Below are 19,220 nucleotides of genomic sequence, written 5' to 3' on the forward strand. Positions count from 1 at the left end.
TCGACGTATGTTTTTACCTTGTCAAGGTCGGTAACGAAATGCGACAAGGAAAAACGGGACCGCGGGATTGAAACGACTTCGACATTATCAGTTCACTGCCATTGTGCCAAAACGTCTGCAAACCAAAGCAGCTATTGTTTTGTGGCGTGTGATTTCTGCATCGCTACGTATTTTGCCTTGGGAAAATTTCCTGTCGATGTCTTGAAGCCCATGCAATTTGTTTCCACCTTGTATTTTCTAATCGCGAGTAGTTCAAGTTCATTTTTATTCATAAATTGTTCAACTCACTCAGTATTCTCATCGAACGGACAATGTCGGGTTTCTAGACCTTTTGGCGCAAAGTCGTTTCGGCCGCACAATTTCCGACCCCAAGACGTTTAGGCAACGCGACCAAAGACGTTTCGGCACTACCTGGTGGGGGAACTCGTGCCAAATGTTACAAATCAAAACACTGAGAAGTATAGTGTCAGCATTCACATGCTTTAAAGTTTGTGAGAACATGGTGAAAAACCGTGAGAAAAAGAGTTTCATATCATTTTCAATAGCAATAGCCGCCGACACTGTCAAAGTTTGAAAAGCGGCACCTAAACGGCACTGTAAAAGTCATACTGGTCAGAACGCAAAGGTCACGCTTATGAATATGACTGGTCTGTCAGTTACTTATAAGTTTGAAGGGAAAAAATAAATCGTAACGGGGGTGTCGAAATGTCTTGGGGCCGAAAGAAGCCGAAACTTCGGCCGAAAGAGGCCGAATGTTGCTTGAATGTTGAAGATGTGAAGGGTGTCTGTTGCGGTATTCAAGTGTTCCCGCTGTCACTGAGGCCGCCAGTGGAACGTACCATTTATGTATACGGGACAGCCTCTTCAAAGATGTTTAACATTACGGATTACGGAACTTATCCACCACTCCTGGTGCTTTTACAAAAGCACAAAAATGTCCCAGATAAAACATTTAGTGTGTGGGCCATTTTTGTAATCTGAAATTGTACCGTCAACAATGTCATAAGTCTGACCTTGTCCGATTGTGTCGATAAATTATGATCTTTTGGGAGCGGCCACCCCTATGAGAAAAACGGTAAGACCCACCTTTCGCCAGGTACACTCTATGGTCTTGACCCACGCAGTGAACGGTAGGTGTTAATGGGATTTTCACAGCGGATGTTGTCCAAGTGCATGCGAATACTGTGACGCTGCTTGCTTAGCGTAATCCCTTGTCAATCAAGACTTAACGGTAGTCTCAAATGCCAAAATGTAAACTGTGCCTCTCATACATTTTTATTCCAGAATTTCACCCAAAAACAGGAACTTCACGACCAAGATATTCTACACACAAGGAAGATCAATATTATAGGAATACTTTTCAGGGATAAAAGAAAAATCGTGTTTTTATCTCAAAATACCAAAACAAAGGCGGAAAGCTACCTTAATCAGCTGGAATGCATCTCGGGGACACAATTTGGACTCTCAAACTTTTACACTCCTCTTCTGATCTACCACGTGTGGGGGGTTCATTTTAAAGGAATACAGTCACCTGTAATCTAAATTATGACCATATATGGTCAAAGGGGCGTTCCTTGGTATTCAAAATGCCCATGTGAGGGCACAGTTTTTAAAAAGCGGCCACCCGCTTAAATCCTGTGATTGGTTAGATTTTATCTTTCCATGGTAACTGTGGCAAGATTGGAACAGGTGACAGTATACCTTTAAAGCTCTTGGTGTAAAAAACTTTTCACCTGCCTAGTTTTTCAAAAAATTAAAAATCTTTATGTTTAACCCATAGAGTTGGAACTGGGATAGTGGCCATTTTGAATTTCAAATATCAGTAAATCATAGACAGTAAATCTTGGGTAATTTATTTCTCTAGTGCCAAAGTTACACAGTGACCCGCCAAATTTATTTTTGATTTTGTAAGCAAATGGTTTTATGTCTTTCATTATCGAGGCACATACTCCCATAATATGAACTATATCTATATCACACACACTCACTATAACTATAACTATGATACTGATCATGTTTTTTTAGGGTTAAGTTAAACTACGTTTGTGGGTAGTTTACCGGTAGTAATAATTTGGAAAAACACACATTAAAACATATTTAGCAACATCAAACTGGTCTTTTCTTAACAGAAAGTTTTTGATCAAGATTCAAAAGATGTTCACAGGAAATATAATGTTGATAATCTTTTTTATATCGAAACACAAGTGACTTTCCTTGTCTCTCACTAGTAAATTTAACAGGCACAACAAAACAATGGCACTTTGAATTGAATTTAAAGCAGTGATGATTGATATGTAGATTCCATACACAGATGGTACGTTCATTTTAGCCAGACACCAAAAAACTGGCACTTCTCAAAAGAACAATTCACAGTTCTCAAAATATTGATATTACTCATTTCATTTATATGTAACAGCACTTGTAAAATTTGCCAAGTATGGAGACTGAATTCCCACAAAAAATGGCCCAATTTATTTCAACAAACCAGCATCGTTGGCTTCTCCTCCATGTCTAGATTCAAATCAGTTGATTAAAGAGGAAAGTCCAGCGCCGTGGGCGCACAATAGGCAACGTCGTAGTGACGTCGGTTGATGGCAAACACTGGGCGGGATGGTTAAACACTTGCTTAGTCGTTGGCTTATCAGAGAAACATAAACTATCTTTTACACCAGGAACTACCGATTATCACCTCTGCCTGAATATTACGGAAGTGTGTAGGGTTCACACAATTCGAGACTACATTATAACTAGGGTGGAGTAGGCCACAGGTTATCGTAAAGTTGCTTGGATAGTCGTTCCGAGGCGGGCGGCCGCAGGTCGCCGTTCTTTTTTTTCCAAGTAAACGGCGACCTGCGGCCGCCCGCCTCGGAACAACTATCCAAGCAACTTTACGATAACCTGTGAGTAGGCCTACTGGTCGAGGGGCTGTGGTCTGGTCGACAGCCTGAGACCTTCCTTTACTGTGATTTCTTCGCTACTAAGGTGACTGTATGCCGTACGTTGTGAGTTCGAATCCAATATAAATTTACTGAATTCAAATCACAGTCGTTTTGCGGTTCGATAGACAGCGATGCGATGACCGCTGTGGTATGCAATAGAAATACATGTATAGGAAGTTATGAAACAGAATGGCCGCTCATGTATCGCCGAGTTCGGAGACGAATTTCCATCATACAATTTACTCAATAAACAGCAACGATGTATGGCTTTCAATACATCTCTGAATTTCTGCTAACTTTTTTGCGTCTATGTAGATGTGTGCACATTCCGTTGCTATTTCAAATGGGACCGGTTTTCAACCCCTGGTTTCAACCCCGGCTTTCATCAACACGGAACGGATACTTTCTCACAACAGCAGCGGGTGATTTGAATGTGAAGGCGCTGTGATTGAAGCCAGTAGTTGAAATGGACAGAGTATTACGAGTTTCGGAAGGAAGATAGAAAACGAAGGTCTTGACTTAGTTCAGGAGAGAATTTCCTCGGGCACTGTATTGAGTTTAAATCTAGCCCTGAACATCTCGTGTTCGGTACAAACGCGCAAACTAGACATATAAAAATAAGGGGAAAGTCTAGCAAATAGATGATAGTCTCTAAGGACGGTAGTAGATTGTGATCGTAAGCAATCGTAAGTTAGAACCTTCTACTGTTTGTAGCTTTATGGCTTTTTTGGTTGGCAGTGATGTAGATAATAGCCGGTCACTGGTACTTCGCACGGCCGGGTTACACGCAGCTTGCAACGGGAAAAAAAAAACTTGTGAATTTGAAAAACAAATCTTCACCCATTCGTAAGCTTATTTTCCGTGTAATTTTGGCATTTCGAACAAATCAGAGGAAAGGGTGAAGAAATTTGAGTAAAACTGATTTAAAACGTTACGACCCCCAGTTTAGAGTTTGGTATGCATGACCCGAAGTATAGTGAGCGCAGATTGCATATCCGGTTACCTCGGATAGGTAACCTCGGAAAACATCGACGACCGTTCGTAATATGCAAATGACATGTGACTGAGACGTTGTGGAAAAGTTGCCGTAGTTTCATAGATGAGCCTGCATATGTGCATACTATACATACGCTGCTTGCTGTTCCGATATGTAAGCCAGAATCTTCAACAAAAGGAAACTACTAGTAATCTGTGACAATGGTCAGCCAAATATTTTGAAATACATTGGTAAAGAAAGTAAATGACGCTGATGAGTCCCCCAGGACAGCTGTGCAGGGCCGTGGTCGTCGTCGATGAGTACTCGAGTATGGATGATCATGGATGATCGATCTACAACGATGTAATCGACACTGAAATTTCAATTCCACTCAGCTCAACTGAATTGAATCAACTGATATAAACATGACCAAGCTTGTCACAATGCTAAAGGTACTTCCTCAAAATGTGAGCCAAAAGATTCAGTTTCGATGCCTGAAGAAAAAAAATGAAATTGTGATTGCCTTCAAAACGACGTGTGAAGACTCTCAATGTTCATAACTTTTTACAGGAACACATACAAAACGTTTTTTTTTCAAGACCACCAATCACTCCAAAAAGAAAATGCCGTTTCTTGCGTGTTCATTACATGTGTCGTATCGTTTACGTTGTATGTGGTTGTGTATGCGTGTGTTTAGGTACGTACATAACGGTGATTTTAGTGATAAGTCAGTACGCTTTGTTTGTTGTGCTCGGCAGGGATCAAGATCGCCTAGGCCGCAATTTGAATTTGAGTAATCATGATTGGCAGCATACATTAACATTTAGAACAGAGGTCAAATGGACATTCTGGACCCACACTTTGTGAAAATATGCGTTCTCTGTATTAAATAACAGTGTTTTTCAACGTTTTTTCGACATAAAGGCAGTCGCTATACATTCACAGGTGTCATGTATGAGATTGGACGGAAATTAACGCCGTTCACCCGTCGAATTTCTGGAAATCTCGGAGCAAATCGAGTGCGTCTTACCCGTAGCGTGGCTTTTTCACATCTGCATAGTCTTACCATAATCCCCCTTTTGTAGGGGACTTTCCTCTTTAAGCCATTGAGTATACAGCATGTGTGGCCTGAAAGTGAGTTGTTTTGTGTTGAAAGCATAGGTCCCCACAGAAATAACACCCAAAATGCACAGGAGATGGATTTTGACGCAAATATACCATGTAATATCAGATATGAATTTAAACATGGCTTTGAAGCCATTGCTGTCGATTTTAATATTGGATAAATTGTGCTTTTTGTGAGGGAAATCAGTCTTCAACCTTGGTAATATGCGCATATGGCAGCCATTTTGTTTTCCAACTTCCAATCTTTCTAATGCTTACATAGGGCCTTTGCCATGTATCGAACAACAACTGCACTCTGATGTAGATGACACATACCAAGTGCTGCTTAGATTATACATTAAATGTTCCATCCACAAGTATACAATTGGCAATGTTATGGTTTGCTACAAAAATTTATCCTGAGTACAACATATTATTACACACCCCCATCTGTAACCTATTGAGTGTCATTGTACAGTAAGTTTCGGTATCAGAGGACGTGGAGTCCAATAACTTTGATGCGGAGGTACAGTAACTTTTGGTGTTATTGGACCCTATTTGACCTTTGACATCAAACACCTTTACGAGAAAGGAAAGGAGAGATGATTTTAAATTTTGAACAAAAATATACTTCTAAACATTCAGTCCTTCACTAAGTTAATAGTGGTCAATCCAAAACCAGTGAATGATAAGTGATATTATGCTGCTGATCTACAATTTCTACCACATGCACTGCGATGCGTGTGTTGAAATTCTATTCTGTACTCTTAGCGGACTCGCCGAACGCATTCCCAATTTGCTCGCGATCGCTCAGTGCAGTGCGCATCGGTCATTCCAAAAATGCTTCAATTTTGACTTTTTCTTGGTAAAGTTGGACTACAAAAAGTGTATAATAATAAGGTAATTCACAAAATACTGGGATTTATGTCCTCGTACATCGTACGCTCTGGTACGCGTCTCTGACAATACCTTTGCTGCACGATGTACTCGGACATAAATTTATGAATAACCTTATATTATCAAATCTTCATTTTCTTGGAGTAGCTCATATAATTGCTGCCATGGCAGTACATAGACCGATGACAGTTCAGTTACAATATTAATTGCATGCTGTATACATATCTGTATATCACACATACTAAAGCTGCAGTTTTATTCCACCGAATAACCTGTTATACTAATTCCTGAAACTTATTCTGTTCCATGGAGTCAAACTTTTTCCAAGTCTCATGTTTGTGAAGGAAAATACTGCATATCAGCAACTTAATTACCCTGAGTAGAGTCTTTCACAGGTGATTCAATACAGAGTTCTCCGGACGCTGTGTATTGAAATCCAGGGTCGCAGGCACATATGTTGTCACTCGTCCCATCGGGTCTTGCATGCACACTGATGTGTTCATGTGATTTGTTGCACAGGTTGATAGGCAAACACTGTGTAGCACCATTCCACTCACTCATGAAGTAGCCCTCTGAACACGGTACGCAAATGCCGTCATCTGGTGTGTGTGTGCAGTGCTTGTGAACTTTATACCCTAAAGGGGCAAGAAAATAAATCAAAAAAGAACACAAATTAAATTAGATGAAAATATTAGAACTGTCCGCATTGTACTGATTTGAAATTCTGGCTAAAGTTGTGCAAATTTTATACATTTATGTAAATTATACCCTTGGGAAAACACTTCAAAAAATCTGGGACATGAGTGATTTTGAACAAAGGTGGTTTTAATTCATCGGGTTGTAATGCAGGATCGCATGAAAATGTCATGCCCCATGACTGTGTGTCATATGAAATATCTCAGATCAGTAATATAGTCTGAACCTAAATGCAGCTCTGTTTCAATTTCTGTTTGAGATTCTTTCAGATTCTTTTCAAATATCACACACAGTACTAGTCATAGATATTCACATGAACTGAGACTGTGCAAAAAAATGGGAACTACATGTGCTGGCAATGAAGCAAGGTACCCTACTGGGTTGCCTGCACTGGGTTAGAATGCAGGCTGACAAGGTACAGCAATAACGGAGACTAGATTTACACAAGCTGGAATGTCAACAGTCCACTAGACTCAAGCAGATCTGCCTCCTTTCCACATTAACTGAGTCAATCTCTGAGAATCGGTTGCAGGTCTCTTTGTAACCAATAGTTTGCACTCTTGTCATACAGCAGGGAAAGGGACCACTATCTTGGACTCACTGGATTGTCACATTTGATCACAGAGTCTTTATTAATAGTTTTCACAGGACCAATAGACTCATGCCAGATTTGTTTTACTGGGTAAATTTGTGCAAATCTTTTACCCGCAAATCGAAGTACAATGTGTGTTGATGTTGCACTGGCTACAAGTATAACACAATGCACAGCTAGTCATACCAGAGAAAAGCCAAGTTTCTGTGTAACTGCAATCATTATAGGATATGTACTAGTATGGCTCACCTGGTTGACACATGTTGCAACACATATCATTAAATGGGTACCTGTGATCTTCTGGGCTACATGTAGTGGTATCTCTCTTCATTGGTGCAGCCTGTATTACAGTGAACAAACAAGTCACCTGAAAAGACGATGTGACAGCTGTCATTGTAATGCATAGGAAGTACTTCAGGAAAAATAAAGAAGAAACTCCTTCATAGGATACTTTTGTCGTTGAGCGATGTCAGTTTGAAATTGTAAATGGGCCAATTGTGTAACCTGTTATGCCCTCTTGCCAACTGGTAAGGATTTCTACTCATCGGCAGTGAGACACTCATAACAATTTGCGGTAGGAAAAATTATATGATTAACCATGGCATGGCATTGGTAGCCATGAAGTCCCATCCCTTGTTGGAGTATGTTGTTGAATATGTTGCATGTGTTGTTCTGTTAATTATTTCAACTCATATTCAATTTAGTGTTTTCCCTTAAATTTGATTTTCATTTATTTATTTGTGTGTTGTGTTTTTTTGTTTGTTTATTTATTCAATTATTACTTGTTTATTGTTGTTTGATTCATTTGTTTAATTTGTTTGTTGATTTGTGTCACTGTTTACTTGTTTACCCTGGCTTCCCTGTCCTTTGAGTACAATTCTTAATTTCCCACAGCATGCAAGTTTTTCTGGTTCAGCAAAAGGTCAACGCCATTGACGTCAAAGCCAAACCGGATGTTGTTGTCATTCACACCACTCACATGTATACTATTTCGTTGCTATAAGTGACGACAGCAGCATAAAGACACACAACAAATTCACCGTTTTTGTACAAGATTCTTAGTAAACCGTTTCAAATTTATGAAGACAATAACTAAATCAATATGTCAACTATTTGAAAAACAGAACTCTAAATCACTTTGAATTCGAAAATTAAGATTTGAATTTAATGTGGGTTTAGTTACTTTCCAGCATCCATTTTTAGCTCTATACTTCAAGTTAACATTCAAATCTGGTTCCCACATATACGGCTGAATTGCCGAAATTAAGCTTGCATATGTGTGAATTCAAAATACAGAGAGAGTGTTGCCTCCCTCGGTTTGACGTTTGGTCATGCCTTGAACGTATAAAGTAACATGTACATTTGACGCCACACCGCCGCACCCACATTACAGTAGTGGTAGTGGCTGACACCGAGAAACTGGTCTGATATGGCAGGTGTGTCTTGCAGTAAAGTTACAGGGTACCCGCACGAAAACAGCTATTAATTTGTTGAATCGTCGTCTTCTTACGATCACATGGCCTATTGACATCCCAAAAAGTATCACATGTAGTCACAATCCACAACCTGTGTCAGGTAATGAGTTAAAAGTTGACCAATAAAGGTTACCGAAAACTCACGTAAGGGATTTGTCCCCTCACAAACACTGAGGGATGAGAAGCCGCTCGTCACTCTCTGCATTGCCTGCCCCTCCTACCTACCGATGGCTTCACCGCCCCTCTTTAATATATCACGGATCTACTTACCGTTATACAGGTGGTCAAGGGCGGAATATTTTCGGATACGACTAAATCGGACATCTTGGACCGGCTTCAGTTACAAAGTATACGATCATGTACGTCATGGATGTACGTCCCGTGACACACAAACCTATCACGTGCCAAAAAGAGCCGGAAGAGAGCGCCGCAAAGCAGTCTGGGTAATGTGTTACCTCCATACTGGCTTTGCTGCGGTAGTTGCTGTGCTGTGCTCATGTTCATAGAGTCATAAGGCGTTAGGGAACGAGCACAATTAACGGCGGGGGGGGGGCTGGAAGAGAAATATGTGGTGCATATATTTTTTACAGGCCCCCCTAACACCACAAAAAATTTACTGCCCCCCCCCCCATCACCAGCAACAAAATTTTTGTGGCCCTCCCCAAAAAAGAAAGATTACATAGGTAAAAAGTTGTACACACATATATAATCCTAATAACTTTTAATATATGCTTTAGTGAAAACAACATTCTTGCATTCTTGAAATAAATAATAAACAAATAAATATATAAATAATAAACAAACAAAATAACATATGTTCAAGCTTTAGGCCTACTACTTGTAACACCTACAGCTACTTTTCAGTATTGTGTTGTGCTATTTTAATCTCATGAAATTACCAAATACCTTATAAACAATCTACAAGTTCATTCAGTGCTGTTATAGTTGTTATAGTTGAAGCACTGATTTAGACATGAATTATTTTAATGATGACAGTGTTCACGGCACATCTCCAAGTTAGTCTAACAAGCTCAATTGTGCATTTCATCATACTCTGAGTAAAATAAGAACTTCAAGTGAAACACACAGAACACAAAATACTAAAAATTAGCCAAATTATGTACAGCTACTGACCCTCAATACCTTTCCAAATTTATTTATTTATTTATTATTTATTTATTCTGACATCCAACAGGCATAGCCCAATAGCTGGATGCAAACAGAGAAAAATTAAAACATGAAAAAGACAAATTACAACATGCAGAGACTGACAAACATCAAAAACTCTCGGTAGTAAAATGACTATCAGCAAGAGATAATAATACAGATGACACTTGGTTTTAAAAGCACTAAGACTGGTAAACAAATCAGTATCAAAACGATAGACACTATTTAAAAGTGACATTGCCCGAGACGAAAAACAATATTTAGACAGGTTAACGCGGTGATTTGGTATCCGGAAAAGGTCAGAAGACCTGAGACGCCTTGGGGGCACAAAGAAAGTGAAGGAGCTATTAATATCTGGACAATCGGTAATGAAATTGACACACTTGTGAATAAAACAAAGATCTAAAACTTGACGACGAATAAAAAGAGGCGAAAGTTTAAAATAAGAACATAATGTAAAATAATTATCAACATTGTACTCCACACCCTCCTTAAAACAAAGAAATTTAATAAATTTCTTCTGAACTCGTTCAATTTTGTCAATGTACGACTTCTGGTGTGGAGACCACACTACCGAACAATACTCAAGGATACTCCTAACAAGTGCAATGTAAATACTTTTGATGGCAGTGGTATTAGTGAAGTCGCAGCAAGTCCGTTTAATAAAACCGACCAATTGATGTGCTCTTTTGATTGTGCAATTGATGTGATGTACAAAGCTTAGATTTTTGGAGAAATAAACACCAAGATCCTTGATGACATCAACACGTGTGATTGATTGCTTATAAAGCTTAAAATTGGAATGAACCGGAATACGCTTGTTGGAGAATGAAATAACAAAACATTTTTTGCACCAATTACTAACAAGAGAGATATCTGATTGCAGTAGCCTGCAATCCGATTCAGTTTTGATGATCCGAGAAAATTTCGAATCATCGGCATACAGAAACATGGTCAAATGATAGATAGACATGGGCAGGTCATTTATATATAAAATAAATAAAAGCGGACCCAGTAGTGAACCTTGAGGAACACCAGAGGGAACACACATCTCCGCAGACTCGTGCCCACCGATAACAACCCTTTGTCTCCTACCCTCCAGGTACGAATAAAACCAAGAGAGTAGGTTACCATGTATGCCGCAATAATTTAATTTGTAAACCAAAAGCTGATGATTAACTGAATCGCTTTTGAAAAATCAGTGTAAATGGTATCTACTTGAAAACCAGTGGAAACAGCCTCAGTAATAATCTTGTTGTATGACAGAAGATTAGTGGCTGTTGATCTGCGCGGAAGAAACCCATGCTGAGAATCGTGAATAGTACTTTTAACGTGATTGTAAATATACTTATGAACTAAACCCTCACAAAATCGTGATAAAAAGTGGCAAAAGAGATATTGGTCTGTCATTTGTGACATTGTTCCTAGCACCAGACTAAAAATCGGAACAACATTCGCGATTTTAAAGGCAGACGGAAAATAGCCAGCACTGAGAGACTTATTAAAAATAATGCAGAGCGGGACACTTAACTCATCTGTGCACTGTAATAAAATTGTGGGCGGATTTTGTCTGGGCCGCATGCCTTACTATAATCGACCGTCTTCAGAACCCTAGAAACCTCGTCAAATGTAAAGTGCAAATTACTAAAAGTATCATTTCTGAAAACCTGACAGGATGGGACATCGATAAGATCAGAATCTGCACAATATGTGCTCAAAAAATAACAACGGAACATATATGTGATATCATCGATGGTCGAACATTGAGAATCGTTGTAGTATAAAGTTGAGGGGAAAGAAGAACATTTACGTTTGCATTTAACGAATGACCAAATGATGCATATTTCAAGGCAGGAGATCAAAATAGAACACACTTCGAACAAAAAGAGCAACAATTGTCACTAAAGCAAATATAAACATGAATGGTCTGGAAGAGGTATAAAGCAGATACCAAGTACAAAGGTCTTTTGTTTTTTCCTGTGTGTCCACTACGTATTCTAGTTCTTCCTATAGCATGATGAAATAATCAGTTTCAACCTAGCCTCTGTATCATTACCAACCATTATTATTGTTGACAAATGAAGTCAATTTTCAATAATAATATTGCTCATTTTACACATAACAACTGCATTGTGAGGTTTAAGACTTGGTATTTCATCATGCTACAAGAAATTTAACAAGGAACTCCAGCTTCAACAAGGAACAAAAATGCTGAAAAATATTCTCTGTCTGTCATGGTGTAAAAAATTTTGGTGGCCCACCCCTTACCTTCCCTGGAATTTTCATGGCCCATCCCAAGAACACTCATTTTTTTTCGTGGCACCCCCCCCCCATTTTCTCTTCACCCCCTGCCGTTAATTGTCCTCGGTCCCTTAGAGTGTAAAAAAAATGAAATTTATGATTATGAAAGTTGCTGATAAAATTCAATATTTCCGTCATTATTGTTTTTGTAAAAAACCTCAATCTCATTATAATCAGATGTAGAGTACGGAGACGTCTATACTTACGTGGTATTCTCTTGCTGTCGCCTCTCACTGGGCAACAACAAGAGAAAATACCGCATACGCGTAAGTAGACGATTTTAATCAGATTGAAGAAAACCTTAATCCCTTATAAGCTTTAAGTGATAATATCACTTCACAAAAATGTAATTCATTACAATAATTCTATCTGATATACCTTTATGGTGAGTATAGCCTATATATGAGTAGTGACGCACAAAATGTAAGCTTATGACGGGTAAGCTTACGTAAACCGATGACCTTATCAGTTTAAAAAACTGATCCTGAATGTCTCAAGAAAAGTGTGATTAAAGGTCTGCTGTCTTTCTAAATATAAAAACCACTGTACCTTTAATCTTCTAATGTTTTGTTAACGGAAACATTCTGAAGATTTTGTGTTCTGACATGTCCTGATAAAACAACGGAACATTAGGCCAAGGCTAATTGAGCTGAAAATAAAAGCCATGATTAACCTATGATTAAATATGTCCGAACAAATACTATATCGTCTCCCATAGAATGGTGGCCTGTTGCTGTTCTCGAGTGTAAAGTGTTCCACTTCAACGCTTTTGTGTGATGTTTGTGATGGAGAACAACTCGCTTAATGTAGGCATATTCCTTTCAATTTTGAAATTAAATTCCACCGAGACTTGGATAGACCTGGACTTGGTTTTCCCTCTACCGCCTACCATACATGCAGCCTTGTATCTGGCAATGTATATTAGGGAGCGTTCAGTTATTATGGCAGGGGGTAGGCCGGCAAATCTTTCCTGTGCATCAGTCAAAATAAGTGAACCCCTGCCCATTGCACCAAAAAATTGATGACCCCCTTTAAAGATGACAAAAATTTCATGACCCCCATCCCCCACATTGCTTGAGTAAAGCTGCACATACAAACACCTCGGGAGGGGGATATAGAATAAAAAAAAATAGATTCTCAGATTTTTTTTCAAATTACCCCCTTGCAAACTCACAAGGTCTTAATGTTCAAATTTCCCCTTCTGACTTGCTATAATTTTGAAATTACCCCTCAAAGAGATTGGACAGAAATTACAGGTGGATTGCAATATTTTTGTGCATGCATGTGTGTACAAAATTCTGGTATTTGGATTTAATTGATAATCAGCTGTTGATAATGTTGATTCACTATACATGGTAGTCTGTGAGAAAACTATGTAATACTTTTCAATACAAAACTATATCTGTGCATTTATAGATATTACAGCTGGTATGTGCACAAAAAATTTGACTTTAGAATTTCACCAAAAATGTTCTCCACTACACATGGGGGTCTATGATAAAATTGTATATATTTTTTTTCCAATGAAAAACTTGCTGTACGAACTTGTGCATATACAGACGTTGAACAATTAACATAATTGTACTTGATTTGAATATAGCATATTATGAGTACAAGAAATCTGATTTTGGAATTTCACTGAAAATGTTTATCCACTATAGGCCTACATGGGAGTCTATGAGGAACTATGAATATTTTTTCCAATACAAAAATGGTAAATCTGTGTATTTATGTACTCCCGAGTATCAATATTAATGTACTTGATTAGACTAGGGTGGTAACAAATGGATGTGTTCCCCGGAAATTTAATTTTGGAATTTTACCGAAATGTAGATTCAGTGTTCATGGGAGTCTATGAGAAAACTGTGAATAATTTTGTTTTGCAGTACAAAACATAGGTAAATCTGTTTATTTATGTACTCTCGATCACTAATATTAAGACTAGGGCGGCTACAAATGGATATGTGTGCATGAAATTGGATTTTAGAATTTCACTGAAATCAGTGTTGATTCACTATACATGGTAGTCTATGAGGAAACTATGAATATTTTTTTCCAATACAAAACTATCTAAATCTGTGTATTTATAGACGTTTGATAATTCATTTTAAAGTACTTAGTTAGACTAGGATGGTTAAAGGTTGATATGTGTGTAAGAAATTGGATTTTGGAATTTCACCGAAATGTTGATTCACTATACATTGGAGTCTATGAGAAAACTATGAATAATTTTTTACAATGCTAAACTAAATTAATTTGTACTTTTATAGGTGTTTGATAATTGATACAAATGTACTTGATTCAAATAGGGTATTTGAAAGTTCAGATGTTGACAACAATTATGATATAGGAATTTCACCTAAAAGTATAATTTCACTTTTCATAGTAGTATTAGTAGTCTACAGGTAACTGATAAATAATTTCCCTGACAAAACTTGCTATATCTCTAATAGGAATTATTCGTTGCCCTCAGTGAGCTCGATTTACAATAAGAAAAGCTACAGAGTTGCTAAGGCAAGATGTTCATGTGACCGTACTTTTGTTCAGATTTACAGTTAAATTACTTCAGAGAATGAAATCAGGCAGCGAATCATTTTCATCTCCCAGAATATTTCTGAACACTGAAACTACTTTTTGACGGGACGGATACTTATGAAAATCAAGGGAACCCCCCGCCCCCGAGATGTTTGAAATATACATGACCCCCTTGCAGTTTTCAAATTTAAGGTGACCCCCGTAGATTTTGCCGGCCGTAATAACTGAACGCTCCCTTACCCTGCCGAGGTCACTCGTCTGACCAGGTCGATATCCCTTCAGTATATGGTCACATGCATGAGCTGCTATTTCGATTCCACTGTAAAAATCAGCAGAAAAAAAATAACCGTGGCTGTTAACAGGTGCATGTCCGAATAGACAGAACATGGTTCCTCCAGGGTCTACAAAGGGACCGTGCCGTGGGCGGACCGTGAACGGAATCCGCCGGCATGTAATGACACAGGAGACTGTCAATACAGTCAATAGACAAAATTGACACGCGGGACGATATTTGTCAAAATTCACCGCGTTTAAGCAAAATAACCCGGCCCATATTCGTTCAAAGGCTTTACAAAGTCTGTTTTTGCACAAAATTTGGACAAAGTCGCCGCAATGCATGCAATGGGGTGTATTGTACTTCATGATCACCGTGTACGAATTTTGTATCAACGCTCGTATGACCATGCCATGATTGCATAACCTGGATCTTGCTACTGACAAGCGCATGTCAATAGGTGAAAGTTGGTAGATATTGACACGCGGAACGTTTTTCACCAAAATTCACCAAATTTTTGCGAAACGAACTGCTTGTGCTTCTCAGAATGCTAGAGCTTTACAAAGCCTTTTTGTGCACAAAATTACGGACGTGTCGTGGACTCTACCTTGTACGACGCCTGCCAACGCCTGTCAAGTAGACAGAATCCGACTATCAACATTTTGCTATTGACATGCTGGGCGTTCTTTCGCTAAACTTTAGGCTATTTTAGCGAAATAAGCTGCCTCCTGCTCAATCTCAGAATATTTCAATCAGCACGAAAAATGGACAACGTCGCCGTAGACTTTACCGTATAAGGATGGGACTGTGGCATCAACCATTAAATGCAGACGTCATTGCTATGCGCTTGCGAAATCGCACTTACGTTCGCCTTAAGGTATTTCGCGCCTCGAAAGTGAAAGACTTAAACTTTTGCTCAAACTTTCCTTGAGGAATGTTTCAACCGTTCTCTTTCAAAATCAAGAATAAAAATAGGGGGGAGGGTTACCGTCCAAATTTTGGTACTAGGGAAAAAATAACTCAAGATTTACCGATATTTAAAATTCAAAATGGCCGCCATCACTGTGTTAACTCTATGGAGAAAATAAAACTAAGCCGGTGAAAAGTTTTCTTACGCCAAGAGCCTTAAAATGAACCCCCACAAGCGGTAGATCAGAAAAGAATTGTAAAAGTTTGAGAGTCCAAATTTGTGTCCCCGAGGCGCGTTTCTACCTTAATTTGTCGCAACTATTTCTCTTTTAGCGATAGAAATAGTATCACTCGAAATATGCAAGATTACCAGGTTGAATTAAGGTTTTATACTGTTCACAACATTAGAGCGCAAACTCTTCAATGTACGAGTAGATAAACTACGTGAACGGCGAACGCGCCGGTGGCACACTGCTATGTTTATTTCGTTTCTTTAAAAGCTTGCAAGGCACATTGCGGAAAGGCATAAACTGGTATTAACCTGGTCACGTGTTCGAAACTTTCTGCCCCGATATAATGAATACAGACTCTTGAGCTAGGGCTTCCTAGCTATAATGGTCTCGTTACGACGGAATAACCTTTGACCGCACCTGATTGTTACAGAGGCAAAGACAGGCAAATGGTGACGTTGTCAATTCATAGGTGAGTTTATCAAGTGAGTTATTATTTTGGTGATAATAAATTCTGAGTGCAAGTACAGCCATCAACTTTCGCTATTTTGCCATTGCTGTTCTATTGCGGGGCCGGGGATAGTATCCAGAAAACAGACGACTGGAAGATTCTGAATGTGAAGATCTACAAATGTTGATATCAGAAATATTGAAAAAATTTGTTTCAGAAAAGACAGGAAAACTGTGACTTCCAAGGACATTTACAATACCACGAACAATCTTGATAACAAAATGTGTAAGCGTAGGTCTGAGGGACAGAAGGTTGTTGACCGATAGACTTCTGAAATTACAACAAGATGCTGCTATTGTTGTTGAAATGTCCTCACAGGGCCTTACAGCCACGACAAGAGTGGGAATTCTGTTAATAAAAACGTAATATTTCTATCATTGTTGTATACTTACAAAAGTTCCCTACTGTACCTGATTCCTGAATAATGATCAGTATTTATGCCAAATTCACGCAGTTGTAGTACAAACTAGCCAATAAGTTATAGCTGTAGCATTACAAAATCGCGGTCTCAGAACTTCCTCGGCAGTCTCTTTGAACAGAACAATGTGTTTCTTATTCAGGTGGGCGACGAGTAGTTCGTTTCGCTAAAATGTGGTGAAGTTTGGCGGAAAACGTTAATAGTCAATTTTTGTCTATGGACAGGCGCCTGTCAATAGCCAGATTCTGTCTATTGACGAACATCTGTCAATTGACATTCCAATAAAAATTATATGCGGTAAATGTTAAAAGCAACTACAATGGATGACTTAAGAAATCCTCTTTTATTATTTGTGTTTCCCAAGTGTGAACAAAAGGGTTTACTACTTTAATAGATCCCCAGTGTACATTTTACTTACAGCTCCAACTAATACATAGATTTTGTCGATTTCAAAATGAATGGTACAGTGTCCATGGGTACAATGTACTTCGGTTCACGAGACGATGAATACACTGCGACGTCTTTCACAGCCAAAGTTCACACCCCCTGCATAGCTTTAATCACAGACAGGGGGAATTTTTCTCCAAGTCTGTGCTTTAATCCATGGGCATACGGTGAAGCATAGCAAGGAAGTGGCCTTCTGCATTTCTTGCCATTGTGTGGTTATCACTCCTATCTCCATGGTGCGTAAATTCAGTTGACCATAGGCGGAAAAATGTTCCATGAGTTATACATAAAAGAATTCTGTATTTTAACACCCAAACACACTGCACAAGCAGTTTTTTGTTTTTTGTTTTGTTTTTCGGTGATTCGAAGGGTTCCGCATATAATTATCGTTGCATGGGGCACCGAGGCGAACTCGACTTTTGCGCGTACTATAGTATACTTGTGTTTTCAACCCTCAAGGCAGTAGGCACCAAGGGGATATTCGGACCCTTTTATCAATTCTTTGCACGAGGTGTAGGGACTCATTTTGAAGCTTATAGAAAAATAATCGCAATCATACCCATCCGTAATCCGATAACACGATAGGTCAAAATCCGTAATACACTAGTTATAAACAAAGACACAAAACAGCACAGAACAGACAGTAAATAAATGATGCTTTCGCAATCTGTTATATTTTGAAAGTCATTACAATTGTTCTTTGCCATAAACAGGGACAAGCTACCATTTTTAATTTCAATTGTCAGTATATTTTCCTGCTTAAGAATTCGTCATTGTGTTCCGTAATTGTCATATTTGTCATATAGAGATGTGCCCCTTTTCAGTAACTTTTCCTATCTTTCACAATGTTGACCAACCCATAAAATCCCTGATACAGTGCATTTCACCTACGTACCGCAGCTCAGCGTATGAGACGGACACATTTCACCTACAACACAAACGATTAGCTTGGTATCACGACACATTTAAAAATCACCGACTCATTGATTAATTACACTTAATCAGCAGGGAACAGCCGCTCTGTCTGGACTGAGAGATATACTCGATCTACAATGTATTAAACTGTTTTTTTGACAATTTCCGCTAAGAGTTGAAGAGCTGAAGGTTTTCTGAACAAAAATGTTTGCTCTCGAAATAAAACTTTAATACGAAACTCTAACTTGAACGGAATGAAATAAACTTGTTTCTTGCGTTGACAACAGACTTTTGAAGTTCATGTGAGATCTCGAAGTCGACATCGTATTCGAGCCCTGTGTATTTCATTTCTTTCAAGGTTAAAGTTTCACCTCTTCAACTCTTAGCTGAAATTGTAAAAACAGTTACATAGTAGATCAAGCGTATCTCTCAGTCCAGACAGAGCGGTTGCCCCATGCTGGTTTACTGTAATTAATCAATGAGTCGGTGATTTTCAAATGTGTCATGATACCCAAGCTAATCGTTTGTGTTGTAGGTGAAATGTGTCCGTCTCATACGCTGAGTCGCGGTACCTAGGTGAAACGCACAGTAAGTCCACGGATTAGCATAATTAGTTGTGTTGACTAATTAATAACCAGATGTGTATTATATGAGAGATAAACGTCCTTGTAATGGGGTGTAAAATGAATAAAGAGTCAAGAGGCTAGGTTAGGTTATATAATCATTTATTTTATTTACTCCGATCAGTCAGAGCATGAAGAAAAGGAGAGCAACTGATAGAAAAAACTGTGAAAAAAAACTCAATACGTCTGGGCCGCCTGTGCTATAAGTTAA

At 38.7% G+C, this 19,220-nt stretch overlaps 1 protein-coding gene across 1 annotated transcript in view; it reads right to left on the reverse strand.

Moving 5' to 3' along the window:
* The window catches only part of LOC139137221 (tumor necrosis factor receptor superfamily member 5-like), a 29,145-nt gene extending 20,044 nt beyond the window's left edge, over positions 1 to 9,101 (reverse strand). Inside the window, exons 1-3 of the mRNA XM_070705211.1 lie at positions 8,950 to 9,101; positions 7,454 to 7,571; positions 6,291 to 6,551 (exon numbers count right to left, since the gene is read on the reverse strand). Of these exons, the coding sequence (XP_070561312.1) occupies positions 6,291 to 6,551; positions 7,454 to 7,571; positions 8,950 to 9,003 (433 nt within the window). The 5' untranslated portion in view covers positions 9,004 to 9,101. The remainder of the gene's footprint in view (positions 1 to 6,290; positions 6,552 to 7,453; positions 7,572 to 8,949) is intronic.
* Positions 9,102 to 19,220: the final 10,119 nt, after the last annotated feature.

Source organism: Ptychodera flava, chromosome 7, assembly GCF_041260155.1.
Source record: "Ptychodera flava strain L36383 chromosome 7, AS_Pfla_20210202, whole genome shotgun sequence".
In the NCBI taxonomy this organism is placed as follows: Eukaryota; Metazoa; Hemichordata; class Enteropneusta; family Ptychoderidae; genus Ptychodera; species Ptychodera flava.